The sequence below is a fragment of the Ammospiza nelsoni genome, chromosome 22 (genome assembly GCF_027579445.1).
Source record: "Ammospiza nelsoni isolate bAmmNel1 chromosome 22, bAmmNel1.pri, whole genome shotgun sequence".
In the NCBI taxonomy this organism is placed as follows: Eukaryota; Metazoa; Chordata; class Aves; order Passeriformes; family Passerellidae; genus Ammospiza; species Ammospiza nelsoni.
The window spans coordinates 6873906-6900369 of record NC_080654.1 but is presented as its reverse complement, the minus strand read 5'-3'; the positions used below and the strand labels follow the sequence as shown (position 1 = coordinate 6900369).

Below are 26464 nucleotides of genomic sequence, written 5' to 3'. Positions count from 1 at the left end.
TAAACAATTCCATATAAAGCATTTCATAGAAACACATTTTGTTATGCAAACACACTAAAAGCAGGAAAACAGCACGAGTACATAAATTAATTGCAAATTATTAATGCTGCAGTAATTAGCCAGAGGAGTATTAATGGGCTGTGAGCAATTCAGATAAGCACAAGGCACATGCCAGCCAGGGAGCATCACTTGTGACACCAAAGTGGAGCCAGAATCAGGGCTTGGCTGAAAACTTTGTCAGTGGAGGACAACAAAAAACTGTTTTTCTAGCACAAAAGACACAGACAAGTCATCTTCCTTCCTTAAGTCACCTCCCAAACCAAATCAGTCTGGGATTCCATAACTCTTGGAAATAAGGGTTAAAGAGTAATCATCCACAGAGGAAGGAAGATTTCAAAGCCTTGATCACATACATTAGACAAGTGCTAATTTAGGAGGGCAGTTGATGACTGAATGGTTTCTGCAGGAGGGTGTAATGAGGGGGTGGGAAAACCTCAAGGAGAGAAATAAAGGGAAGTTGGGCTTTCTCACCTCAGAAGATTAATTTTGCTTCTGTTTTCTCATGGTGAGTGAGAATCATCCGGTGTCTGCCCAGCCTCGTGACTCTGGGAACTGCACATTTAGAGATGGTTTCAGTATTGCCCGCGGACTTTGCCCAAAGAAGTGATAACTCTCCTTGAGCCACCTTACGCCTCCTTGGAAGCCCCAAACTTGCTGTGTCCATGCCCAGCTTGAACCAGAGCTGTTCTTTTCCCCCTGCTGTGGCTCCTTGGTGCTGGGCAGGGCAGAGGATGAGGCATCTCTGGCTGAGATGCAGAGTGTGTTTGCTTCCTCCTCAGGCTGGAAGTGACGCTGCTTTTCCACCTCATCCCACCCAGCACCCACCCGTGCGTGGGGTCCGGGGCTGGGGCCTCGGGGGATTTCTGGCATTCCTCAAAAGGGGAAGGATGGCACCTTCTCCTCTGCAGGGAAGCCCAGTCAGTGAGTTTTGGGTCAGGCAGACAGGAGCAAGCTATATAAAGCAAGCAGAGCTGGCTGCAGGGCACTGCAAGCCAGCAGGGCTTTCCCAGGGTAAGTGGGGATGGAGGATTGCTTTCCCTCTTCTCCTTTCACCAGGAGCTGTGCAAGTGCCATGCTGGGAAGCAGGATTGAAGGAGATGCTGCTGAGATGCCAGTCCAGAAGAGGAGCAGTGGGTGCAGCCCTTGAGGGCTGAACATCCCTCCAATTTTTCTCCCTTTCTCCTGATTCTGCTTTTTCCCACCTCTCCCCCATCTGATTCCCATTGCTTCCCATCCCTGATGCTTTGTGCTGAAACAAGAGCATCTTTACCCCCTCGTTGCTCCTACTCCCCAGAGAGAGGGAGAACCTCTGCTCCTGGGTGATGAGGAAAGAAAAGAAGGGGTTGGTGTAACAGAGAATGGTTTGGTTTCCTCTCCCAGAGCCGTCAGAAGGATGAACTCTCTCCTCAGCCTCTCCATGCTCTTTGTGTGGGGTAAGTGTCTTCTCTCAGTACCAAGGCTCTCTGTGCAGTTACGTCCATTTAAATTAGGATCAGGCTGGTGATTTCTCCACCTGTCCCCATCACCAGCTCTCCAGACATGCCACAACTCTCCCATGCCAAGCTGGGAGCACATTTCCCCTTTGTTGGGTTATAATTCCTAAGACATCCCCACCCTGGTGCCAGTGTGGGGGCTGGAGGGATGGAGCTGCTGTTGGGGGGCAGGGAATCAGTGTGGTCTCCCTGATTTCCCCCCTCCAGGCTTGTCCCCAGCCCACGGGAGCCTCTTGCAGCTGCACCAGATGATCTCACAGGCGACAGGGAAAAACGCTTTTGTGTACTACGGCTTCTACGGCTGCTACTGCGGGCTGGGGGGCAGGGGGCAGCCCAAGGATGCCACAGACAGGTGAGAATCCACTTAAAAACCCATGCACGGACACCTTCTTGAATATTTTTGAATTTGTGGCATGAGGGGGCGAAGATGCCACTCCCTAAAGCTTCAATCTCCAGATGTTGCCAGCTGCACGATGCTTGCTACGGCAGCCTCCTGAGGCACGACTGTGATGCCAAGGCACGCCCCTACTACTACAGCTGGCACCACGGCAGGCTCTCCTGCGGTGAGTACGGCCCTGGAAGAGGGGGTGCCATCCCCCCAAGGCCGGGGCTGACCCTGGGCTCCCCCTGTCCCGCAGGTCAGGGCTCCCGGTGCGACTTCTTGTCCTGCGAGTGCGACCGCAGCCTGGCGCTGTGCTTGAGGAGAAACGCCCGGAGCTACCAGAGACGCTACAGGTTCTACCCCAACTGGCTGTGCCGGTGATGGGAGCTGGGATGCGGCCCCGAAACGCCTGGAGCCACCAGAAACGCTGCCGATTCTATCCCAACAATCTGTGCCCGTGATGGGAGCTGGGATCGCCCTCCATCCCTCTGCCTGTGCTGGCCACACCAGAGCCGCTGTAAATTAAACCAGCGCGGAAATAAACAGTGCTCTTGTTCAACATCCCCGGTCCTCTGAGAGCTGCTGCTGGGCAGGGAGAGAAATCCCCGTAAATAATCAACATCTTCCCAAAACTTTCCAAGAACTCGGGCTCGGCCCCTGCGTCACCCGCGGCAGAGGGGGCTGGCCGGGGAAGGGGCGTAGCACTCCCGGCTTGGGACAGACGAGTCCTCCTGGAGCTTCCAGCTGGGCTGCGCACGGAGGGCAGGCTCTGCCCGGCAGGACAGACGGACAGCGAGCCAGGGCCCCGGTGAGCAACCCGCTCCCCAACTCCGCTGCTGCGGGGAGAAAAATCCGGGGGGATGTTGGGAGGAGGCAGAGAGCGGCCCGTGCCGGTGGGAAAAGTGAGATCGCTTCCAAAGGGAAACGGTGCGGGGCTGCGGTGAGCGGGGAGAGCTGCGCTGGGTGCCAAAAGCGATGGGACGGGAGCTGAGAGGTGCTGAGGGTGGGACAGGAGCTGAGAGGTGCTGGAGGGGTGGGACAGGAGCTGGAGGATGCTGAGGGGTGGCACAGGACGTGAGAGGTGCTGGAGGGGTGGGACAGGAGCTGGGGATGCTCAGCAGGTGACACCGCTCGCTCTCGGCCAAGAGGCAGCAACGCTGGTGCGAGGGGGCACAGCTGCTTTCCTCCCTCCAGATTTTGGGGTTGATCCGATTTCAGAGGAAGCTTCTCACGGCTGCTCCTATCAAACTCCACGCTGCCTGGCTAAGCCTGTGCCCTGTTTCTCCTCCCAGGCCCAGGTGAGAGGAAGATGAAGGTCCTGCTGGTGCTGATGATGCTGTTTGCCTGCAGTAAGTGCATCCCCCACCCACAGACGGGAGCCAGGCTCATCCCCAAACTCCTCAGGGGGACTCCCAGCAAAGCCTCCTTCCCTCCCCAGCTCCCCAGGCCTCACAACAGGCACATAACTCACAAAAAACAAATCACATTTTACGGTCACTCTAGGTGTGTTTACAGCACACGGGAAACACCCACGCCCGTTCACACCGGGACTCGAGGGAAGCACCGTAGGAAACCTGACTGCCCATGGATGCTACAGGGGATGGGGCACCTCGAGGGCTTCGGTGGATCGGTACAGGCAACGCTGGTCCCACAGGGATAACGCTGCCCCAGAGAGCTAACGCTGGTCCCACAGGGCTAACGCTGGTCCCAGAGGGATAACACTGGGTAATCCCGGGGCTCTGCATCACCCCAGCAGCCCCCGCCGAAGCTTTGCAAAATGCAGACCGGGTGCTTGGCAGCAGCAGCAGGAAGGCATCAGGTTTTCGGGAAGCAGGGAAGGTGATGCAGGGCTCACCCCTAACTCCATCCCGGAGAGGGCAGGGCGGTGCCAGGGACAGCGCCCGGTCCGTGGGATGGCACCAGAGCAGGGGCACGTTCCTGGAGCCGGGATGCGGGGCAGGGCTTGCAGGGGGAGGCAGAGGCGTGGGAACGGGCAGGACAGAGGAGGCTCTGGGCGATGCAGAGCAGGAGGAGGCAGAGCTGGCAGAGCCTGTGCCAGCAGCCGGTGCCGCACGCAGGAAATGGATTTCTCGGCTGTCCGGGTGCCAGGCTCCCGACGAGCCCGGGCTCTGCTCCTCCCGCAGGTGCTGCCTGCTCCGAGCCTGCTGCTATGCCAGGCTGGCAGCGCGGCGCTGCCCAGCGGGACCGGCCCAGCCGCTGTCTGCGCCCCGGGCAGGGATCCCCGCCTGCAGTGAGTGCTCGGGACGCCCCTTCCCGCACCATCCCCCGTCCGCGGCCCCTGTCCCGGGCTGCTCCGAGCTCCCAGCCCGCTGTCGGTGCCCGCAGGTTCTGGGACGCGCTGCCAGCGAGGCGCCTGCAGGTGCGAGAGGGCGATGCTGCTGTGCCGGGCTCGGCTGGGCCGGGCTCAGCTCCGCCGCCGCGCCGGGTGCCGGGGACGAGCCGGGCGCTGCTGAACCGAGAACTCCCTGTGCGGAACCATCTCCGGGCTGATCGGCGAGGGGACGGCGCCGGCAGCGCCTCCCAGCCCCGGCGAGTCTCCCCCTCGGGGCCTTTGGGCTTCCAGGCGAGGACAGGAGCCCTCCGGGGCAGCGGCGCTCCCCGAGGTGCAGCACAGCAAAACAAGGGAGGAGGGGACCCCTGGCCCTGTCCCGGGATGGGGAGCGTCCCCCGGGCAGCCCGTCCGCTCCCTCCGCTTCTGCTTCTCAGCAAATTCCCTCCTGTCGCTCCAAAATAAAACCAGAGAGCCCAAAGCAGCGTTTGGCAGCGTGCAGTGACTCGGCTGAGCCCAGCGAGCGCCCCTCACTCTCAGGCAGGTTTCCTGTTGAAGTATCCCGCAAAAACGACGCTTGGGAGGTGACACATTCACCCCTGAACTGCCTCAGCTCAGCTCTAAACCTTCGGGCTCTGAAAATGCCCAGTTTTCCTGAGAGAGGGAGAATGGGGCTGGTGGAAGGGCTGGGGGCAGGCACGGTGCCGTGGGAGGGCCGGGCTTGGACCTGGGTGATCCTTGTGGGTCCCTTTCAGTGCGAGACATTCTGTGAGCCCCCAAATCTCTGCTGTGACACCACGGCCGGGAGCTTGCGTCACACCCAGCGCTGAGCAAAACAGAGTTCTCACCAGAAAAGAATGTTTTGGCCCGGTTCTGCAACAACCCTGAGCACATTCCTTAGAAAAAGGCAGCTCAGGCAGCGGCTGCTTCCCCCCACTTCAGCATCCCCAGGATTTGTGCCTCGGGGTGCTGACCCCGGCAGGTCTCTGGCTCCAAACCGCCTTAGGGGGGCTCAGCAAGGAAATAAAGCCACAGAAACAGCAACAAAACACTTTCCTCAGGGGCTGATGCCCAGCTGGAATTGCCACCCTGGGTTGCCCCATAGCTGCAGTCAATGGTACCAGGAAATAGCCCTGAAATCAGCGATGCTGACAGGGAATCTCCTGTGCAATCCCGGGGGAGAGGAGGAAGGAGCTCTCTGCCCGGCAGCTGATAATTGCAGGGCATAAATCAAGGATCAAACCCTCACCGAGAGCATGGATAGCCCAGACAGATTGCAGGCTGGGACACACTGCATCACCCTCTCCCTTTGTAAATTCTGGGTGAATTTTAACCATCCCTGAATTTTCCTGCTTGGACATCTGGCTGTACAAACCCATTCATAAAAATCCTCCAGATGCTGATGGTTTGGCTCAGATGCTGCAGCCCCTCAGAGCATTGCAATACACTGGGCTGCAAGAGTTGTGGTTTTCATACTATGAAACAAAATCCACAGATTCCCAGGAGGCATTTGGCTTGGGGGGTCTTATTTCCCTTTTGGAAAAGGGATCCTGCAAACCTCCCACAGGTAGAGGGAGTGGGGTGCAGAGGCTCTCAGTGGAGCTCAGCCAGTTTAATGGACAAGAATATCCCTTATTCCCTGTCATAAAACAGCTTGTGGACTTGGAAAATCCTGAATTACAGCAAATCCTGGTTTAGCCAATTAACTCAACACCACCCCAGGGGACAACTTAAATTAGCCCAGAGAGGTGATGAGGCAAAGGGCCCACGGCAGAGGGGGGAAGAGATTTTGCTGAGTTCCCTTCTCTCAGCATCTCTCTGATTCCCACACAAGTTGCATCCTTGTTCCCTGCCTCAGTTTCCCTACCAGCCCTGGGGGGGTTTCCTCCCCTGCCTCAGGGCCAGCCCATGCTGGGGTTCCCCAAAAAGCACCACAGAGCAGCTGCAATCTCTGCCAGAAGGTATCTGCTAACTGATTGCTCAGTACCACAAATTTAATCAGATTCTCTCCAAGCAAAAGACACAAGCAGCCTGTTTTCCCTCACCTTCCATCATACATCATCACTTGCATTTTTTCTTCTCTGCCACTTGCCTTATTTTGCTTCTAAATAAAGGTGAACCACACACCTCATGCCATGAGATATTTGAGAGTAAAACAGTGCCCAGCACACATGGGGAGAGGGATGGAGCATCCCCACATGCAGGGAGCATCTGGGCACTTAGAAAGCCCCACTAGCAAGAAAGCCACCAACCATGGCTTCTGCTCAGCTCTATCTCCAGCCACAGCCATTCTGGAGACCATGGGACCTTCCTCCCCTCAAAATGCTGCATCTCAGCCACTCTGGTAAGTTGGAAGGGGAGGAATCTTTGCTCTGGCTGCATTTTCCCCCTGCCCAGCTAAGCCAGGATGGAAACAGTAAAACACAAAACAGTGTTTTCTAGCCAAGGCATTAAAAAATCTGTCACCCAGGAAGAAGGTGGATCATGGAATCACAGACTCTTCAGACAACCTCATTCCACCCCCTACCATGGGCAAGGACACCTCATGCTAAGTGGTTCCTGTTCTCCCTCAAGTTCTTTCATTTCACTCAGGGAAGCACTGGGAATGCTGAGACACCCACAGACTCAGCCCCAGGCTGCTCCACACATCCCAAACCTCCTGCCAAGACCTCCCCCACACAAGGCACCCCACAGCCTCCAGCAGTGCCAGGACACCTGCACAGCAGCGGAACCAGTGCGGTGAGCATTGTCAATATTTGCCCACTCTGGGCTCCCCAGAGGAGGGGCCCTGCTGAGGGTGCACAGCCATAAAAGGTGGGACCAGCAGCACCTTGGGCTCACCAAACCCCAGAGCTGCCTCTGCCAGGATGAAGCTCCTCTCGCTGCTCCTCTTCTGTGAGTATCCCCCGGGAAAGCTCCCAGGCCCTGCCCACGGCCAGGTGGGCACGGTGAGATGCCCATTTTTGCTGTGGAAATGTGGGATGGGAGGTTGCTTTTCCTGGTGCTCTTAACCCACCTTCTGCAGTCCTAGGACTGGCCCTTGCCAGCTGCAACCTGGCCCAGTTTGCAGCGATGATTAAGAAGAAAACGGGGAAATCGGCGCTGGCTTACAACGGGTACGGCTGCTACTGCGGCTGGGGCGGCTCCAAGCAGCCCCTGGATGCCACTGACAGGTACTGGGACAAGGCAGAGCCCCCAGCCCTCCTCCCCTCCCTGGGTACAGCGCTGCAATCTCCTTCCTGCTCTTGAGGGTGGAAGCAGCAATGAGAAAATTGTTGCTCGTCCTTAAAGTCTCTGTAGAAGTGGCACAGCAGCAGAGATGCAGTGGGTGATGTTTTACCTTGCTGTCCCACCTGTCCCTGACCTCAGCTCTCCTGCCCCCAGGTGCTGCCACGCCCATGACTGCTGCTACAAGAAACTGGTGGCCGCCGGCTGCAGCCCCAAGACGACCACCTACAAATACAGCTTCCGAAAAAACCAAATCACCTGCGGTGAGAGCGGGGCGGGGGCAGCGCTCTGAGCGGGGAGCCACCCACACCCGGGGAGCCTGGCTTCCAACATCCCCTTTAGATCATCCTGGCCTGGAAATCACACACAGGGAAGTGGGTGGAAATAGAGGAAAAGTGCCAGGAATAAGGCAAATAAGCATCTGCTGGATTATGGTGAAGTGTCAGAGCTTGGAGACTTCCCAAGAGGCCAAACACCAAGGGTTTGAGAGGAGCCTCCCATGCTGGATGGGGACCTGGCACAGCTGCCCTGAGTGCTCATTGTTACAAAGCACATCCCAGAGATGCAGGCAAACACCCACAGACACATCAGAGACAAAGTGATGTGAATGCTCCACACCCCAGACACGACACCACCTGAGACACCCCAAACTCAACACAGGGGCTGTGGGGACGGTCAGAAAACACCCCCTGACCCTCACACCCTTCCCCTGCCTCCATCCTCCCCAATTTTCTTCCAGGAAATGGGAAGCCGTGCCAGAAGCGGGCGTGTGAGTGCGACAAGAGGGCTGTGGAGTGCTTCCAGAGGGCAGCCAGCTCCTACCGCAAATCCTACAGCAACTACCCCAACTCCAAGTGCAGGGGCAGGACACCCTCCTGCTGAGCATTCCTGCTCCAAACCTGCCAGGAACCATCACAACTGGTGGGTTCTGCCATGCCCCAGCTCCAAACCCACCAGGAGCCATCACAACTGGTGGGTTCTGCCATGCCCCAGCTCCAAACCCATCAGGAACCATCACAACTGGTGGGTTCTGCCATGCCCTAGCTCCAACCTGCCAGGAACCATCAGAACTGGGATTTCTGCCATGCCCCTGCTCCAAACCTGCCAGGAACCATCAGAACTGGAGGGTTCTGTCATGCCCCAGCTCCAAACCTACCAGGAACCATCACAACTGGAGGGTTCTGCCGTGTTCCTGCTCCAAACCTGGCAGGAACCATCACAACTGGCAGGTTCTGCCATGCCCCAGCTCCAAACCTGCCAGGAACCATCAGAACCGGCGGGTTCTGCCTTCCCTGTGGCACTGAAGAATTGTCCAGCGCCCTTCCCCCGAGCCTTAGCACGGGGAAATCCTGCTTCTCATGGTTGCATAACTCATAAAAATCAGGTAAAGCCTGCAAATAAAGATATGTTTCAAAATTGTGGCCAGTGTTGTGTTTTGGGAATCAGTGGTGGAAGGGGTAGGTAACAGCATGGACATTGAGGGCTGATTTTTTGAAGAAATGTTCCTTCCTGCATACATTTTTTCTTTAAAAATGATCAGAAGTGACTTTCTAGCAGCCAACCAGTAAATCTTAAGAGCTCCAGAGGAAAAAAAAAAAAGCCCACAGACACAGCAAGTGGCTGCTGCACCCTAACCCCAAAGCAGGCTCCAAGGCCAGCTTCTCTCCAGGAGCTCAGCCTCAATCCACAATCCAGCCCCATCCCACCTCTAATGACTGTTATAGCAATTAATGCTCACTGAAGGCACAGGGCAGCCCAGTGGTGGGGTGTCAATTTTTGGGTGGCCCTTTCTTGCACACAGATGTCTCCTCATGCTCCATGCAGCCACCTTGTCCCACATCACAGCTGCACATGATCCCAAATTAGCCCTAATTAAGTCTAACCAGCCAGGGCTGGCTGCACCCTGGGCCTTGATGGAGGCACCTCCAGCTGTAATGCTGCCTCTGAGATGTGATCTGCCTAAAATAAAGGAGTCTAAGAGTAATTTATTTGATTTCCACATCAGTGCTGAGGGCTCCTGCCTTGGTTAAGTGTTTCACTACAAGCAACAGCATCCCTGCCTAAAGCTCCTACAGTAAATGTGGTACCTTTATAACTCCAAACCACCCATTTCTTCTCATTTTCTACAGGCAATAAGGATTCTAGAAGCTGAGACAGAGCCAATGCTGCCTTCTAAGGCTGGTGCTTGCACCCAGGAAGCTCCAAAGAACCACCCCACAGCTCAACACCAGCACAAACCACCTTCTTTTATCCCACACTGGATTGTGGATCATTCTTCATCCCCAATTTCTCTCCCTTTCCTGTTCTTTTATCCCACACTGGATTATGGATCGTTCTTCACCCCCAATTTCTCTCCCTTTCTCTCCCTTTTCTGTTCTTTTATCCCACACTGGATTATGGATCATTCTTCATCCCAAATTTCTCTCCCTTTTCTGTTCTTTTACCCCACACTGGATTGTGGATCATTCTTCATGCCCAATTTTTCTCCCTTTCCTGTTCTTTTACCCCACACTGGATTGTGGATCATTCTTCATGGCCAATTTCTCTCCCTTTCCTGTTCTTTTACCCCACACTGGATTGTGGATCATTCTTCATCCCCAATTTCTCTCCCTTTTCTGTTCTTTTATCCCACACTGGATTGTGGATCATTCTTTATGCCCAATTTCTCTCCCTTTCTGCAGCTCCCAAAGCTCTGCAGGCATGGAGGCCATGGGTGATGTGAGATAAACCACAAGGCAGCTCCTAAGTAGGAACAAGGGAAAGGAGACACGGAGCAGCATGGGCAGAAACCCTTCCCATCCACAGCCATGCTTATGGAGCTCAGCCAGAACCTGCTTAAAACTTTCAGGTCAACTGAATTCCTGACCTGCAGGGGCAGGATTTGGGAAAATAATTCCAGGGAAGATGATGGAGGGAGACAGGAGGCAGGGACAGTGGTTTTCTACATCTTCCTGCTGTGTATTTGCCCTTGAGAGGCTCACAGTGACCCTGCTGCAGCAACAGCCAGAACACCCTGCTATGTGTCAGCCAGCTGCTAAGAACAAACAGTCATGCTCCTCAGAGCCCAGGGGAACATCCAGGGCTCATTGTCCACCCCTGGCCCGTGGATTACGGAGCACTCAGCTCCACCAAGGAGTAAACACACACCATGCATGAATCACGGTGTTGTCCTGCTCTGCTCTCTTGCCTCCCTTCCTCCTCCCAGGAAAACCCACCATCAGTTTGCAAAGCAAATTCACTGCATAAACTGAGTTTTGTGAAGAATGTTGCACAAAGATTCCCTAGGAAAAAAACATACATTGGGAAGGTGGAAATTTCAACAGGAAAAATGTGAAAGAGACAAAATCAGCTTTAACATCTTTGGATATGGAATGGGTGTGCAGGCACAAAGCTACCCTGGCAAGATAAAGGGAATTTGACTGGTTTGTCAAGATTTATGAGCCCAGCACATTAAGAGTTTATTTTAATCATGTTACACCTGGAAATGAAAGCATTTTCAGCCCCAGACTTTGTTCATGTATCAGAGGCCATGAGCTGTGGGGCACTCTCTCCCTCTGCTGTTGGTGCTGCTGTTGCAGACCCTCCTTTCCGCCTGCACACCATGGGGTGAGGTTTGGGTTCCCTCCTCACCCTCCACACAAACTCCCTTCACAGCTCTCAGGCTCCAGGCAACAATGAATGCCTTGTCAGCTCTGGCTCCACAGGACAAAACCCAAATCACTGAGATCAAACCTCTTACTCACAATGCACAACTGCAATTTCTTATCTCTTCAAACCTCAGAACACACCTGCCTTTCAGACCAAAACACAGGACAGGGCAGGACACGGGTGACACAGTCACCTGCACTGCCTTGCCAAACCTGCTGTCACAATTTATCACCCCCTGAAAGAATTTGCACTTTCTCCCCACTAAGCTGTGACTCACCTCCCTTCCCACTACTGTAAAAATGACTGTCTTGGAGAAAAAGGAATTCCTACACCATCAGTTCTTACAGGAGAGTCCTTCCTTCTTACTCTTCAAAAACCAGCCCAGTTCTTGGCAGTTCAGTAAAAAAAACATTAATATTTCCATGCTGATTTATAAACTTTTAAGCACAGACAAGTTTTTCAAATGCAACACTCCTTACTTTTAAAAAATCCCTCTCACCTCTGCCCTGGCTGAGGAGGTGTCTCAGTGTGTAAGTGCACACGTGCTTTCCTCAAGCTTAGTGCTTGTTACAAGCCCAAAAACCCGAGTGGAGCTGAAACACTGGGAGCTATAAATCAAAGGCTGATCAGTCCCACAGTCCTTTCACCTAAAATCCAAATTCTCAGTCCTACAGTGGAAAACATCACAGGAGTCAAGCTGTGCATCCTATTTGGTGACCTCACTAAAATGGAATTTAGGAAGAAAAAAAAAAAAACTACCCTGGAATAAAAGCTTGATTTATGAAGTGAAACAGGCAGGTTTTCCTGGGATCAATGCTGCTTGGGAGCTTCTTCCCAGGACTCTTGGTTGTTTGGCTATACTAATTTCATTTGGAGACTGACACCTCCTGACTTGGACTAAAGCCCTGGAGTAGCCCAAAAGCTCTGGAACAGGGCAAAGGGGACAAGATTCCAGGTGTCCAAGTAACACCACTCATCAGAAACTTGAAGCCTGTTCCTGTCACATTTTACCAGATCAGAAGAATCAGCTCTGCATTCTCATGAGTCAACTGGGATTATTGTTTTGGGTTTTTTTTTTTCCCTCCTACAGGTCTCATCATAAAGGAGCTGATCCCAAACCTCAGCAAGCATGGATGCAGCAATCTCCACCTCCCTCCATGTATTCATCACTTCTGAACCTGCTCAGTGCACTGCCAGCAGTTCCAGTGAGATTAAAACTTGTCACTGTATTCCTGCATGGCAAACAAAACAGGAATGTCATGTTTGAGACAGCAGTGCTGGCTGACACACTTTGCTTTGGAAAGGATTCTGGGACTCTGTTTTCTTACTTTATTTGAATTTAAATAGAAAAAGATCCACTAGAGATATTCCTGAGTTGAGATTTGTTAAGAGATTGTCTGACACCCTGACAGCGAGGTAAAATAAAGCTCCTCCAGGCATAACCAAATAAAAGAAAAAAAACAAAACAAAATAAAATCAGGCACATCAAGAGATGTCAAAATAAATCTGACACCGTTGTGTGAAGAAAAGGTCCTGACCTTCATGTAACTCCAAGATTACAGACCCAAGTCTCTACTTCCTGTTAAGTTTAAACAGCTCTTCTCACCACAGATTGATGCAGAATCAATGAGCATTTGTCCTCCCCACAAGCAAAGGAAGAGGAAGCTCTCTTGTGTTTGGAAATCCCAGCAGAGATGGATTTCAAGATAAACACGGGTGCCTGGAAATTCTCCTGGGGGAATTTTGTCTTCATCAGTTTTATTTGCTTTTCTCATCAGAGCACTGAGTCATATGTTCAGGGCAGCCATGGCCTTGACCAGGGTGACATGGCTGGCTGGCTCTGTCTCTGTGCTGGTGTCTGCACTGTCCCTCTTGGTGCCCAGGACCTTCTGCCTGTGCCTCTCCTCCTGCCGCTTCTTCTTCTCCAGCCGCTGCTGCTCCTTCCTTTGCCTCTTGGCCCCCTGCAGGGGAAGGATGAAAACACAAAGTTCAAACCACACGTGCTCTGCTCAGCCAGGGAAAAGTAATAAAGGAGACAAGCAGATAGCAAGGCAGCTGCCAGAGGACATTCCTGACTATTTATCAGGACTTTATTCTGAGCTGCATGTCACCAGGAAATGTTTGTGGCAGAGCACCCACAGCTGCAGCAGTGACAAACTGCAGCAAGCAGGAGCTCTTTTAAACTGAAAGGAGAAGAGAGCTGCTGGGTAAGCAGTGCTAAGGCATCCCACAACCACTGAAGGGTGCTCACATTGCTGCCAAACCCCTCACACACCTTTGGGTTCCTGCTGGCTCGGGTCTCTTCCCTGGATCCACCTTGTCCCTTGTTGTTCTCTGCTTCACCTTGATGCAAGCTCTGATTTCCAAAGATTCTTGAACCTGTTCCATTCTCTTCCCACAGTGTCCTGCTGCAGGGTTTCTGCTCCCTGCCTGGGGGCTCCTGCTGCTCCTCAGCACCTGCCAACACCAGAGGTTTCCTCAGACATGCTCTACCCAGGAGCTGTTGCACTGTCAGCCAATTCTTTTCCCCAGAAATCCTGGGGTTTATTGGAAGCTGGATTGAAGCTGCCCTCACTAACAACCTTCCTGAGCACAGGAGGCTGAAATGGCAGCACACAAACCCCACCCCTCTTGCTCCTGTCCCCAACACCAACATCATGGTCACCCAAAGCCCCAGGGGACAAACTGTGCACTCACCTATTCCTTCCACTTCCTTCATCTGCAAGATGACAAATATTGCAGACTCCACGTTGTAGTCCTCCACCTCAAGAATGTGGCTCACTAAATCCATGTCCTGTCCACAAGAGGGGAAGGAGAACACTGAAGAAGTTCAAATCTGTGACCCACACACACTTAACAACACCTGCACCACTGAGAGGGGGCTGCTGCTTTTATGATCATTCAGTTGGTCTGTGCTTCATTTCTGAAAGGGTGAGGGGGAAAACCTTAAATTCCTGAAGCTATCAGGAAAGAGGAATATGCTGGTTTCAGTGTAAGCTTCCCTCTTGGCCCTTTCTGTTCTGTGCATCTGCACAGTGCCAATAGCCAAAAGTCACAGATTATCCAATTATCTGGGATCTTCAATACCCCCAAAGGATTTCAGAACTTACAGGATTTGTTTCCAAGTGAATTTTTAGGAGAGCCTCAAAACAAACTTTCTAAAATTATCAGGCATCCACAAAAAAGCTGGCATTTCACCTGCATTAAAGGGCTGACTCTAGGATGAGATGCACCCTGACTGATGGCCATGGTACTCAAGTTTGTACAAGATGAGAGTTTTTTAGAACTTTTCCCAGGACTACGTCCATGTATCAAGGTTTGAACATTAAGCCCAGAAAGGTTCCTTGATACTTACTGAACACCCAGTTGCACTGCACACTTTTTGTACAGCATCTTCCACCTCAGTCTCAGCTTCAGAGTTGCCCTTCTGTGGCTTCACTTCCTCTGCCTTATTGGAATCGTTCTTGCAAAGCATCTGAAGAAGAGCAAAGCACAGCAGATCACACACCCAGCAGATCACACAAGCATGCAATCCAACAAAGTCTGACATCCTAACAACAGTAATTATCAAGGCACACTTTTCTTGGGAACATCCGTGTCAAGCCCTCTTGGAAACTGTAACTTCCACCATGGCTGAGAGCTTCCCACATCTCCTGCACTGCTGAACAAACTCCAGTGCACTACAACAACATGAATCACAATAAATGAGCTTTTAAACTGAGTATTTTTAATACAATACTGAGACATACTTTAAAGAATTTAGGGATTTTAGAGGAGCTGACGTTTAAGTTAGAGATAAGCTTTATTGGAGTTAATTAAAATAAATGGGTAGGCCTTGATGAAGTTAAGAGTTAGTAGTTAACTAATAATTGATTGCTTGTCAGCACAATGTTTGGTTAGCTGGGTTTATAATGAAGAATATAGAAACTGATAAATAGCTTTTAGGAACAAAGACAATTGTGGCCTCCTCTGTTCTGAAACCAACTGAAGACAGGGAGCAGTTCTACCAAGGGCTCATTTGTCATATTTGCATTGAAAAGGCAGAAAGGTCAGAACGAGGAACACTTCACTTACTTCCTCATTTTGGGACCCCTCCCCATGAAAGGGACCACCAACTCATTTTGAGGAACAAACTAGGCATGCTTAATGGCTTTTGAACTAATTACCATGGGAAGTGGGGAATGGGATGTACCAAAGTTATGAATATGCATTTGTATTTTGGATATTCAATACTTGTATAGATAAAAAGACTCTGTAATCACCTGTAAATCACAGGGTGTATTTGGGAGCTATCCCACAATAAACACACACTTCCTAACTTTAAACTGTTAGAGAGTCTTTGTCCATCACAGCTGGATATCAGTACTAGATCGATATCCATATTTTAATAAATCAATACCACACCTCAGCTGTGTGCAGAGAACCTCAAGCACAGCACAATTACTCCTCAGCATCAAAAAAGGAGATACGAGGAAGACAACTACATCCAGCTGTTGCATTTCCAGCTCTTTCCTCCCTCCCCTCTGTTTTTCCATTTGAGGTTCATGATTACACCTTTTAGATGAGGCTGCTTCCAGACAGCCCACATCAGAGCATCAGCTTTGAATTCATTTCCAGCCCAGAGGCTGAATCCTTCACAGCCCCTCCGAGAGAGCCAGCAGCATGAGCCACACCCTCAGGGCTTTGCTCTCCCAGCATAACACAACCCAGCTCCTCCCTCCCTCCCAAATGTGAGATGCAAAGTTGTGTTTCGTGTCAGGTACAAACAGGCGACGTGTGTACTTGCGAATGTGAAATGTGTGGACACTGACAATGGGATAGTTGTGAATTCTAATAATAACTGAAGAGAATAAAGCATAGAAAAAGGCCTTTGAACCTATCTTTTGTTTGCAATTAACCCTGGTTGATTTAGGAGCATTGGAATTAAGGTGTTAAAGATGCTGCTTTTTGCTTGCATTTAATCCATAAAGAGCTCTGCAATAATAACCTTTTGAAGTATAATTTTAGAATATTACTTGTGTCCTTGAAACTATAGCTTTGGAATATATATAAAGGAAATATGCTTATCTCATGCCTTATTGAAGCAGAGAAAAACAGCTTGAGAAAGGAAGATGAACATCACCTCAAGGGTTTATGGTTTCGACCAAAGGGAAGCTGGACATCGCTGTTATGAGATTTAGAGTCTCTGCAATTAAAAGGTGGACCCACATCAGGGGAGCTGGACCCCACCAGATGGGATTGGTCTTCCTTCTTTCCGAAACTGGACCATCACCATCTGGGGATACTCCTTTGAGATACATCCTGAGAAATTAAAATCACAATAGTGTACAGAATTGTGATGTAATAATTTGGAATAAAAATTGCTGATGAGTAAAAGATTGGAAATAGAAACTGCTGAAAAAAGCTGATAAGTACCCCTATAAATACCTGTAACCATCAATTATCGGTGCGCAGTTGAAGGGAAAAACTTCCCCCACTGTACCCAGCGCTGTATTGCTCATACTTTACCACATTAAACAATAAATTGCTTGCTGCTTGAATATTGGCCTAGTCAAGCTTCTTATTCATAACACAAACGAGGATGGAAATGAAGAGGCAGCACTGCCCAGCGCTGTGTGCCACCCCAGCTGGCCCATCCCACCAGAACCCACCTCCATCTGAAGGTGTGCCGGCGCCTCCGAGTCGTCGCTGAGCCTGCGGACGCTGTCGTAGTGCTCGCCGTGCCTGTAGGCGATGTGCAGCTCCCTGGCGCCGCTCCTGTCCGTGCCCCGGATCTCAACAAAAGAAACAAACTGCAAATGAGCATCTGCAATCGGCTCCAGCACCTGATTTCTCAGAGTATTCGTTTTTTGCAGCGATGGGAAGAAGGTAAGTATGTGGCTGCTGAGCATTTGAAACAGGAAGAGAAGAAGTATGAAAGCCAGATGCAAAATATTGGGCAGTTACATCAGAACAAACAAAATGTGGAATGAAAATATTTTTGTGGAAAGCTCAGAACTATTTCCTGAACTTTCCACTGGAGCTATCTGTTATCTGATCATCTTCCCAGAACCAGCTTCAGCAAGAGGTCCCAAGGAATGTACCAAGTCATTTTACTCTCAAACACGAATGGACCGTGTCATTTTACTCTCACACACGAATGGACCGTGTCATTTTACTCTCACACACGAATGGACCATATCATTTTACTCTCAAACACGAGGGAAGAGAGGCCATTCAAGTGACAGCAACAGTGGAAACAGAGTAAATTTTGATTTGCAGCTGGGACAAGATGCTGTTTTAACAGCATTCCAAGCAGCTGTGTATTGTTTTTAAAAGAAAGCAAATCCATGAAAATGTATTAACTCCATTCAGGAGCACTGTTAACAACCAAATGTTGCTTTGCTTTGTCAGCACCAAGTTACAGCAATTTCCACAGAAAATTCCTGCTCTGAGTATTATCTGTACTGATGTGAGATAGTTCCTACCCTGATTATCAGTGTCTTGAACTATTAGATAAGAGCTACACAGCATTCCAGCTCCTGCCAGGAATGCAGAAAGTCCCACTGCACTTGCAGACCAGCTTGGCCTGACCTGCCAGCCCAAGTTCACCCAAAGCTCTCCAGACGTCAGCAAGCAAAGGACCAGAACTCCTTGCTTAGGGCTCCAGAGTTTCCCAACCCTTTTACGTCTGTGAACTGCCTTATCTCAGCTCCCAGACCACACACCAAGGCACCTTTCAGCCCTGCCTGCAGTCTGTGCTGCACTAATGACATCAGGTTTTCCAACAAATAATTCTCCATTCATCTATTTTGTATTTTACACTTGCTCACCTTCAGGTTCCAACTCAACACTTGGTTACATTTAACTCCAGCTTTTTATTCTATTAAATTATTCCACTGTAGAAAGTTGGTAAGATTTATTTTAAACATTTCTCCTCTGCCAGAGCTTGAATAGGTATCTAACAAATCCCAAAGCTCTTGAAAGATTTGAAAATGAGCCAATTTAGCTCTCATTAGGGAAGCCTCTTTCCACTCTGGAGTGGGCCCAGAGGAGGTCACCATATTGATTTAGAGGGATGGAGCAGCTCTCCTGTGAGGAAAGGCTGGGAGAATTGGGATTGTTCAGTTTGGAGAAGGCTCCAGGGTGACCTAAGTGTGACCTTCCAGTGCCTGAAGGAGCCAACAGGAAAGATGAGGAGAGACTGTGGGCAAGGGCCTGGAGTGCCAGGACAAGGGGGAATGGCTCCCACTGCCAGAGGGCAGGGTTGGATGGGATACTGGGAAGGAATTCCACCCTATGAGGGTGCTGAGGACCTGGCACAGGGTGCCCAGAGCAGCTGTGGCTGCCCCTGGATCCCTGGCAGTGCCCAAGACCAGTGGGACAGTGGGAGGTGTCCCTGCCATGGCAAGGGTGGCACTGAATGAGCTTTAAGGTCCCTCCCAACCCAAACCAACCCAGGATTCTCTCATTCTATGAATACACTGAAACTGGTAAGTAAATTAGAGCTGCTGATTAAAAAATGAGAGAAAAAAAAGCCAGCCTGTTATCCAAAAAGCCAACAAATAACCTACAAATCTCAGCTAACTTGAGTACACAGCTGGACTCCATGATTTAAAAGGTCTTTTCCAACTTTAACAATTCTATAATTTACAGTCACTACAAAAAAGTTAAGGGGTGTTCAAAGACCAAAAAATTCCATGCAGAGATGTCCATCTGCAAAGAGCTTTTCATGATGGTACAACTACTCACAGTTCTCCTAACCCACACCATTCCCAAGGGCCTGAGACAACCCTTCACTAACAGCACTGCTCAGGCAGGACAGAACCTCATCACAAACTCTGTACTGACACCCTGACACGGTCACTGAGAGGAGATGAAAGAATCAAGGACATCAAAACTGCACTGAGGAACAACACATGAAAAGCACCCCTGTGACCTCCCCTGCAGGTACTTCACCCACCTGTCCCTCTGCCCATGGCTGCCCATAAATGAGAGTTTAAACTTGCTTGATTTCAGGAATCCACGTGAGGCTGTTTTAAATGCAGTTAAGAAGTCACTGACAGCTTTCATCTGGTTTTTTTATCTTTATTGCCCTGTTTAATCTATACACTTCATTGGTTCTGTCAGTAAATAGAGGCCAGAAACAATCCTGGCTTGAATACAGGTTCTCACGTGCTCAATGACCAGGGTGACTGAGCATGGACCTGTTCCACCTGCCATGGAAAACAACAACAAAGAGAAAACCAGGGACCTGATGGATTACTTGTTTCAGTGTCCCTGTCAGAGGAAACCACACCACACAGTTCTTTTCATGAGCTGACTAAACACCACTTTAAGGTTTTAAAAATTATTTTAAAACCTTGTTTCTCTATCTGTCACAAACCTTGGCATTCCACATCCCACACAGAATTGATGGAGCTTCACTCCAACACAGTGAGTGAACACAACACCCTGCTATACCTTCATTTCCACCTTCCTGAGTCTTATTGCACAGGATTCCTTAAGCCTAGCTGAAACTCCAGGGGCTGTGCTGCCCTTCAGAAGGACTCACCAGGTTGGAGATGGGCAGGGAAGAACCACCTGAAGTTCAACAAGGGCAGTGCAGGTCCTGCCCCTGGGGAGGAACAGCCCCAAGTACCAGCACAGGCAGGGGTGACCTGCTGGAGCATCTCTGCAGGGAGGACCTGGGGGTCTCATGGTCACTGAGCTGTCCTGGAGGCAGCAGAGTGTCCTGGGGGCCCTGGGGTGCACTGGGAGGAGCACTGGCAGCAGGTCAGGGAGTGACCCTGCCCCTCTGTCCCTCTGCCCAGCCCTGGGGGGCACAGCTGAGTGCTGTGTCCAGCCCTGGGCTCCTGGGGCAGGGCCAGGGGAGGCTGCAGAGATGAGGAAGGGCCTGGAGCATCTCTCTGCCCAGGAGAGGCTGAGGAAGCTGGGCCTGGGAGACAGGACAAGATGATCCAGTGTGGTCCCCTCCAACCTGACCCATTCTGGGATTCCTGGCAGCAAACTCAGCTCAAATGCACTCTGAGCTTCAGGAGACAGAGCATGGCACTGAAGGTCACAGCTTAAAACCCAACACATTGCTCTGCCCCCACATACCCATCTCATGCACTCACTGTTTTCTTTCTTTCCCTCTCCTCCTAACCAAAATCTCAAGTGTTTCCCCTCTTCAAAGACCAAGCATAGCTCTGCACCATGCCCAGATCATTGCAGCTAATGCTCTTTTTTAATAAATCAGGAATTTTCCACAGTATTTATATCCCTCAGGTAAAAATTAGGCAAAAATGTAGAAGCTTTGTGTCTCACCTGCCACAGTGGAGTGTTGAGCTGATGAATAACCACATTCATTTGATTGTTCCTTGCAAAGGCCACAATAGCATCATTGCCAGCAAAAGTACCAGGCTTGGCCAAATTGGCAACTAAAGGAAAAAACATTCACAAGAGTTGGAACCTGATTTCTGATACTTCCAAAAGCAGTGGAGGGATAACAAGGGGTGAGATTTGAACATGAGCCCAAGAAATTCTGGAAGGGAAATCCCACCTGTGAAACAAGAACTTGGCTGCAACATGAGGGGATGCATTTAGAGGACCACAGAAATCTCTAAAAAAGGCACTCCACCCTTAGACAAAGTAAGGCCTTCTAAGGAGGAGTGCCATGTACTGCATGACCAAACTACCTTTGTGCATCACCTCCATGGTTCCTGATACATCAAAAGCTGTATTTGTCTCTGGTTTGGATCCTCCCCTCGCTTCCCAGGAGGAAATACTGAGTGCCAAGGAGAAAGAAACCCAAAGAAATCAGCCACTCACCAAAACAGCCAAATACCCACCAATATTCAAGGAAAACTAGACAATTTTTCTTAAGTTCCTTTTGAAAACACCTAATTTTTACTCCTTGCCTTTTTGGTCTCTCTTTCCTCCTCCAAGTTTCTCCTAAATTTAAATAATGTCCAGGACAAATTCAATGAGGACTAACACAATTTTTACTCCTCGCCTTTTTAGTCTCTCCTTCCTTCTCCAAGCTTCTCCTAAATTTAAATAATGTCCAGGACAAATTCAATGAGGATTAACACAATTTTTACTCCTTGCCTTTTTAGTATCTCCTTCCTTCTCCAAGTTTCTCCTAAATTCAAATAATGTCCAGGACAAATTCAATAGGGATTAACACAATTTTTACTCCTTGCCTTTTTAGTCTCTCCTTCCTTCTCCAAGTTTCTCCTAAATTTAAATAACATCCAGGACAAATTCAATGAGGATTCCCACAGCACCACAACAGCCCTAAACATAAAGCCCCTGTTTCTAAAAACTAGAGAGGAGCCCTAAGGTAGTTCTGGGAGGGGGAACAGCTTAGTAAGGAGCTGCAGGACACAAGGATGCCTCCCAGGGAGCCCATACCATGCTTGTCAAAGGGCACATCATCCTCCACGAAGGGCTCGAAGTCGGCGCGCTGCCGCACCATGAACTGCACGGTCTCCTGGCGGTGGCGCAGGTGGTTGCGGGAGTGCCCCTCCAGCTGATCCCCCAGCGCCCGGAACAAGCAGTTCCTGCGGGGATGGAATGAGGGGAGGGAGTGCCTGGGGCAGCAGAAGGAATACAGGGCACAGGGAAAGGGGCCGTGCTCATTCTGCCCCGTTTAGTGAGGCTGTGAATGCGGAGGAGCGCTCGCTCCCTGTGCTTTGAATTTCCTGCTCATTCCCTGTGCCCTGAATGATCGTGTCATGGGAAAACTGCTGGGCCCAACTGTCCCACACTGACACCAGACAAGGGACATAAAGCACCAAAGGACAAACAAATGCCCCACTGAGCAACTACTCAGCAGGAACGTTTTCTACCTTTTCACCTTCTAGAAAAAAAGGGGGTGAAAGTATTCTGTAAGAGCATTTATGGCCTGTGACCGCGTTCACCGGGGTCTGAGGATGAGGATCTGACTCCATGTTTCAGAAGGCTTGACTTATTATTTTATGATATGTATTATATTAAAACTATACTAAAAGAATAGAAGAAAGGATTTCATCAGAAGGCTGGCTAAAAATAGAAAAAGAAGGAATGATAACAGAGAGTCCAAGCCAGCTGACTGTGATTGGCCATTAATTAGAAACAACCACACGAGACCAGTCCCAGATGCACCTGTTGCATTCCACAGCAACAGATAACCATTGTTTGCATTTTGTCCCTGAGGCCTCTCAGCTTCTCAGGAGGAAAAATCCTAAGGAAAGGCTTTTTCATAAAAGATGTCTGTGACAATGGCCCTTCCTGGGGCCATTGTTGGAACTGACCTGGGGGCTCAGTTCCGCTGGACACTGGTCCCTGGGCACCAGGGCTGGCACTGGCCGAGCCGTCATGCCCTGCAGAACCGCAGAGAACAGCAGAGATCCCTGAGGGGCACAGCGGGGAAATCCCCACCCCTGTGGAGCGCAGGGCTCACTTCAACCGGGAGGCGAAAACCCTCGGCCCCGGGGACACGGGCTCCCACCCCGGGAGCAATGAAAGCCCTCGGCCCCCGGGACACGGGCTCCCACCCCGGGAGCAATGAAAGCCCTCGGCCCCCGGGACACGGGCTCCCACCCCGGGAGCAATGAAAGCCCTCGGCCCCGGGGACACGGGCTCCCACCCCGGGAGCAATGAAAGCCCTCGGCCCCCAGGACACGGGCTCCCACTCCGGGAGCAATGAAAACCCTCGGCCCTGGGCTCCCACCCCGGGAGCAATGAAAGCCCTCGGCCCCGGGGACACGGGCTCACATCGCCCTGGGAGGAGGAAGCCCTCAGCCTTCAGGGCTGGATGCCGGGAGAGTCCCCGGGGTGGCGGGGGACACCCGTCGCGGCGCTCACCCATCTCCCGGCACCTCCCGCAGCTTGAGGCCGAGGGCCCGGAGCTGCCTGGCGAGGCCGCCGCCGCCGCCGCCGTCGCCGTCGCCGCCCGCAGCGGGGCCCGGGGCCGCTCCGGCGGGGGCCTGCCGGGGCCGGCGGCCCTTCCTGTTGGCGGGGACGGCGGGCCGGGCCTTGCCCGCCTGCTTGCGGGACATCCCCGCCGCACCGGGCACCGGCCGCGCCACGTGACCAAAACCGGGCGCGGCTCACGTGACCGCGGCGCCGGGACTCAGTCACGTGAGCGCCGGGGAGCCTCGAGGAGGAGGAGGATGGGGAGGAAGGAGAGAGGGGACAGAGGGGTCCCGGGGAGAAACTGAGGCTGCGGATGGAAAAGCAGGAGCGGCCAAGGGAAGGATGGCGCAGCCAAGCGCCGGGAGCGGCGTGTGCGTGGGGAAGGGCTGGGGAGGCGCCACAGTCACCGATGTTGTACCAAAAGCTGCCGGATTCCCCCTAATTGGCCTCTGCTGCTAATTGCACTGCCCCCGTCCAAGAGCATTTCCCTGCTGCCCAGCACAGCTCCCGGCCCTGACCTCACGGGTGGGCGCTCTGCACCGGACACGCCACCGCGTCTGCTCGGCCCCAGATCACCGTTGTTCAACCCCAGTCCCAGTGCTCAGCCCCAGTCCCGCTGCTCAGCCCAGATCACCCCTGCTCAGCCCCAGATCACCCCTGCTCAGCCCCAGATCACCCCTGCTCAGCCCCAAATCACCGCTGCTCAACCCCAATCACCGCTGCTCAACCCCAATCCCGCTGTTCAACCCAAATCACCGCTGCTCACCCCAAATCACCGCTGCTCAACCCCAAATCACACCTGCTTAGCCCCAAATCACCGCTGCTCAACCCCAAATCACCGCTGCTCAACCCCAATCTCACTGCTCAGCCCCAATCCCGCTGCTCAACCCCAATCCCGCTGCTCAGCCCAAATCACTGCTGTTCAATCCCAGATCACCTCCGCTCAGCCCCAATCCCGCTGCTCAGCCCCAATCCCGCTGTTCAATCCCAAATCACCGCTGCTCAGCCCCAGTCCCGCTGCTCAGCCCCAGAAATGCACCCCCAGCAAACAGGGAGCTGAGCAGAAGGAGTACCCGCGAGGTGGCACCAGGAGAGCAGGGCTGACAGCAGCGGCAGGGCAGGAGCCGAGCCGAGACAGCGATGATGAATTAAATGTGATAAGTGTAATAAAACTGAGGCTCCGCGCCTTGCTTCCTCTAGCACTGAGGCAGACGCCTCACAGGATGCTGGAAATGGGTGATTTATCTGGAGCAGGGCTCTTGGGGAGGATTCCCTGCCAGCCTCCTGCTCTTTGGCTTTCCCGCGTGTCCCACAGGAACCGGTTAAAGGAATCACCCAGCAGCAGCAGCCACCAGGGCATCGCTGTGCCCGTGACTCTGGTTTGTCTGCTGGCATCGTGACAGAAACTGCCTGGTTCTGTCAGAGCTGCAGCACGTGGAGTCCACAAGAGGCCAAGATGAGCAGAGGGATGGAGAACCTCTCCCATGAGGGAAGGCTGGGAGAATTGGGATTGTTCAGTTTGGGGAAAAGAAGGCTCCAGGGTGACCTAATTGCAGCTTTTCAGTACATTTCTCGTCAGGGAGCTGACAAGAAAGATGGAGAGAGACTGTGGAAAAAAAGCCTGGAGTGTCAGGACAAGGGGGAATGGCTTCCACTGCCAGAGAGCAGAGATGGACGGGATATTGGGAAGAAATCCTTCCCTGTGAGGGTGGGCAGGCCCTGGCACAGGGTGCCCAGAGCAGCTGGGGCTGCCCCTGGATCCCTGGCAGTGCCCAAGGCCAGGCTGGACAGGGCTTGGAGCACCCTGGGACAGTGGAAGTTGTCCCTGCTCATCCCACTGGATGAGTTTTAAGGTCCCTTCCAGCCCAAACCAATCTGGGATTCGACGAATCTCCAATTCCCAGCTCAGAGGGCACATCCCAACAGCTTTGTGAGGAACGCTAACAGAACAGTCCCAGGAATGCAAGAAGAGGCTTCACATCACAGCGATTTCTAAGCTGGATGTCATTTTTCTGTTCCTCTTGTCCACCTGAAGCACAGCTCAGCACAGGGAGAAGCTCACGGGAGTATCCCCAGGATCTTCTGGGATGTTTGGCTTGTGGCACGTGAGGATTTTACTAGCAATGACACAACTGCTCTTTTATATCTATTTCCTGCTATAAACAATTCCATATAAAGCATTTCATAGAAACATATTTTGTTATGCAAACACACTAAAAGAGGGAAAACAATGTGAGTACATAAACTGACTGCAAATGATTAATGAGACAGTAATTAGCCAGAGGAGCATTAATGGGCTGTAAGCAATTCAGATAAGCACAAGGCACATGCCAGCCAGGGAGCATCACTCGTGACACCAGAGACAAAGCGGAGCCAGAATCAGGGCTTGGCTGAAAACTTGGTCAGTGGAGGACAACAATAAACTGTTTTTCCAGCACAAAAGACAGCCAAGTCACCCTCACCCACTGGTAGAACACAGAGCAGATAGACATGGAGCATAGATTCATCCCAACCAGTTCTAAACTTTTTATATTGGGAGTGTATTTGTCCCTCTTGGTGTCTGTTCCAACTTCCAACATCTGCAAGGTGTTTTTATATTTTTCTAGCAATTACAAATCAGGAGATTTTAAGACATTTCCATTTTTGGCATGGGAAAATATGAAGTTTCTAAACTATTGTAATAATGGTAAGTCTGTTTTCTGCTTTCCCAGATCTTTTTAACACCATGAACTTGCTGACAAAGAGTTATTTGAAATGCAAAAGAAAATTTTCTTTTTAACGATAAGTGAGTCTTGCAGTTCACCAGCCTACTTCCAGACATTCCTGCACTTTGATACCAGCTTCTGCAACCGAGAGATACTCAGGCTCCTAAAATTTGGGGCAATCCAAAAGTCCATCAAGCACCACCATATGCCACATCAGCAGAAACACAGAAGGGCTCAGGCACTTTGACGAAGTTTGCTTACGACAAACCTTCTATTTCTCAGCAAATAAGAACAAGTTCTTCTCACCTCATCCCCCTCCAGCGAGTTCATGAGATTAGAGCCTTCCTGAACTCCTTGCCCTCCTCATCTGTAGTGTTTCATTTCTTTCTGCTGCTCCTCTCTGGGAGGGAGGGGCTGAGACTTGGGGGCACGGGCAGTGTGAGCATTCAGGTGCACTTGAGGCTGCCAGTGTGGTACTGTGTGTCTTCTGCTGCTAACACTGACCTCATCTGACTTTTTGGGATTAGGGATCCTTCCCTTCCTTCTTTCATTCCTTCCATGAGATTCTTGCTGAGAAACCATCTGTATTTTACTGCTCAAATTAAAAGGCAGAAAGAAATTAGAGACTGAGGGATTTTGTTCAGGCTTTTTTTTCAGATGAGATGAATATTCACAAAATCACTCAAGAAGGGCATTCCCAAGTGCATGAGGTTGTTTGGTGAACACCACAGGAAAGAAGATGGTCCCACCCTCTAGGACACTGCTCTTTTAGTTTTCTGATCTCTTTCATGGACTC

General features: G+C 51.3%; 4 protein-coding genes across 5 annotated transcripts; 3 read left to right on the top strand and 1 right to left on the bottom strand.

Moving 5' to 3' along the window:
* The first annotated feature begins 1447 nt into the window (after window positions 1-1447).
* LOC132082961 (basic phospholipase A2 sphenotoxin subunit B-like) lies at window positions 1448-2316 on the top strand. The gene is made up of 4 exons (XM_059487435.1): window positions 1448-1493; window positions 1761-1905; window positions 2010-2116; window positions 2192-2316. The coding sequence occupies exons 1-4, from the start codon at window positions 1454-1456 to the stop codon at window positions 2314-2316; spliced, it is 417 nt and encodes a 138-aa protein (XP_059343418.1). The 5' UTR covers window positions 1448-1453.
* A 310-nt stretch (window positions 2317-2626) lies between these two features.
* Window positions 2627-4706, top strand: LOC132082959 (phospholipase A2, membrane associated-like). Of its 2 annotated transcripts, none has more exons than XM_059487432.1 (5): window positions 2627-2743; window positions 3228-3284; window positions 3439-3565; window positions 4080-4186; window positions 4282-4706. In XM_059487432.1, the coding sequence occupies exons 2-5, from the start codon at window positions 3245-3247 to the stop codon at window positions 4407-4409; spliced, it is 402 nt and encodes a 133-aa protein (XP_059343415.1). In that variant the 5' UTR covers window positions 2627-2743; window positions 3228-3244; the 3' UTR covers window positions 4410-4706. The 2 variants fall into 2 exon arrangements, with proteins under 2 accessions (XP_059343415.1, XP_059343416.1); XM_059487433.1 differs by having other exon boundaries at window positions 2670-2743; window positions 3154-3284.
* A 2377-nt stretch (window positions 4707-7083) lies between these two features.
* LOC132082957 (basic phospholipase A2 caudoxin-like) lies at window positions 7084-8869 on the top strand. Its single transcript, XM_059487431.1, has 4 exons — window positions 7084-7120; window positions 7251-7398; window positions 7610-7716; window positions 8193-8869. The coding sequence occupies exons 1-4, from the start codon at window positions 7093-7095 to the stop codon at window positions 8333-8335; spliced, it is 426 nt and encodes a 141-aa protein (XP_059343414.1). The 5' UTR covers window positions 7084-7092; the 3' UTR covers window positions 8336-8869.
* A 3547-nt stretch (window positions 8870-12416) lies between these two features.
* On the bottom strand, window positions 12417-23106 carry OTUD3 (OTU deubiquitinase 3). The gene is made up of 8 exons (XM_059487457.1): window positions 22913-23106; window positions 21479-21627; window positions 20390-20502; window positions 16753-16875; window positions 14457-14576; window positions 13799-13895; window positions 13377-13558; window positions 12417-13062 (listed from the first exon to the last, which is right to left on the bottom strand). The coding sequence occupies exons 1-8, from the start codon at window positions 23104-23106 to the stop codon at window positions 12889-12891; spliced, it is 1152 nt and encodes a 383-aa protein (XP_059343440.1). The 3' UTR covers window positions 12417-12888.
* Between the last annotated feature and the right edge of the window lie 3358 nt (window positions 23107-26464).

Excerpts from the sequence above, each read along its gene's own strand:
- LOC132082961 (XM_059487435.1), top strand. The coding sequence starts at position 1,454 with ATGAACTCTCTCCTCAGCCTCTCCATGCTCTTTGTGTGGG. Across the intron at positions 1,494-1,760 it reads CTCCATGCTCTTTGTGTGGG|GCTTGTCCCCAGCCCACGGG; the intron begins GTAAGTGTCTTC and ends TCCCCCCTCCAG. Across the intron at positions 2,117-2,191 it reads CCACGGCAGGCTCTCCTGCG|GTCAGGGCTCCCGGTGCGAC; the intron begins GTGAGTACGGCC and ends CCTGTCCCGCAG.
- LOC132082959 (XM_059487432.1), top strand. The coding sequence starts at position 3,245 with ATGAAGGTCCTGCTGGTGCTGATGATGCTGTTTGCCTGCA. Across the intron at positions 3,285-3,438 it reads GATGATGCTGTTTGCCTGCA|GTGTGTTTACAGCACACGGG; the intron begins GTAAGTGCATCC and ends CGGTCACTCTAG. Across the intron at positions 3,566-4,079 it reads TCGAGGGCTTCGGTGGATCG|GTGCTGCCTGCTCCGAGCCT; the intron begins GTACAGGCAACG and ends CTCCTCCCGCAG.
- LOC132082957 (XM_059487431.1), top strand. The coding sequence starts at position 7,093 with ATGAAGCTCCTCTCGCTGCTCCTCTTCT. Across the intron at positions 7,399-7,609 it reads CCCCTGGATGCCACTGACAG|GTGCTGCCACGCCCATGACT; the intron begins GTACTGGGACAA and ends TCCTGCCCCCAG. Across the intron at positions 7,717-8,192 it reads AAAAAACCAAATCACCTGCG|GAAATGGGAAGCCGTGCCAG; the intron begins GTGAGAGCGGGG and ends ATTTTCTTCCAG.
- OTUD3 (XM_059487457.1), bottom strand. The coding sequence starts at position 23,106 with ATGTCCCGCAAGCAGGCGGGCAAGGCCCGGCCCGCCGTCCCCGCCAAC. Across the intron at positions 13,559-13,798 it reads GAAGGAAGTGGAAGGAATAG|GTGCTGAGGAGCAGCAGGAG; the intron begins GTGAGTGCACAG and ends TGGTGTTGGCAG. Across the intron at positions 13,063-13,376 it reads GAGCCAGCAGGAACCCAAAG|GGGGCCAAGAGGCAAAGGAA; the intron begins GTGTGTGAGGGG and ends CTTCCCCTGCAG.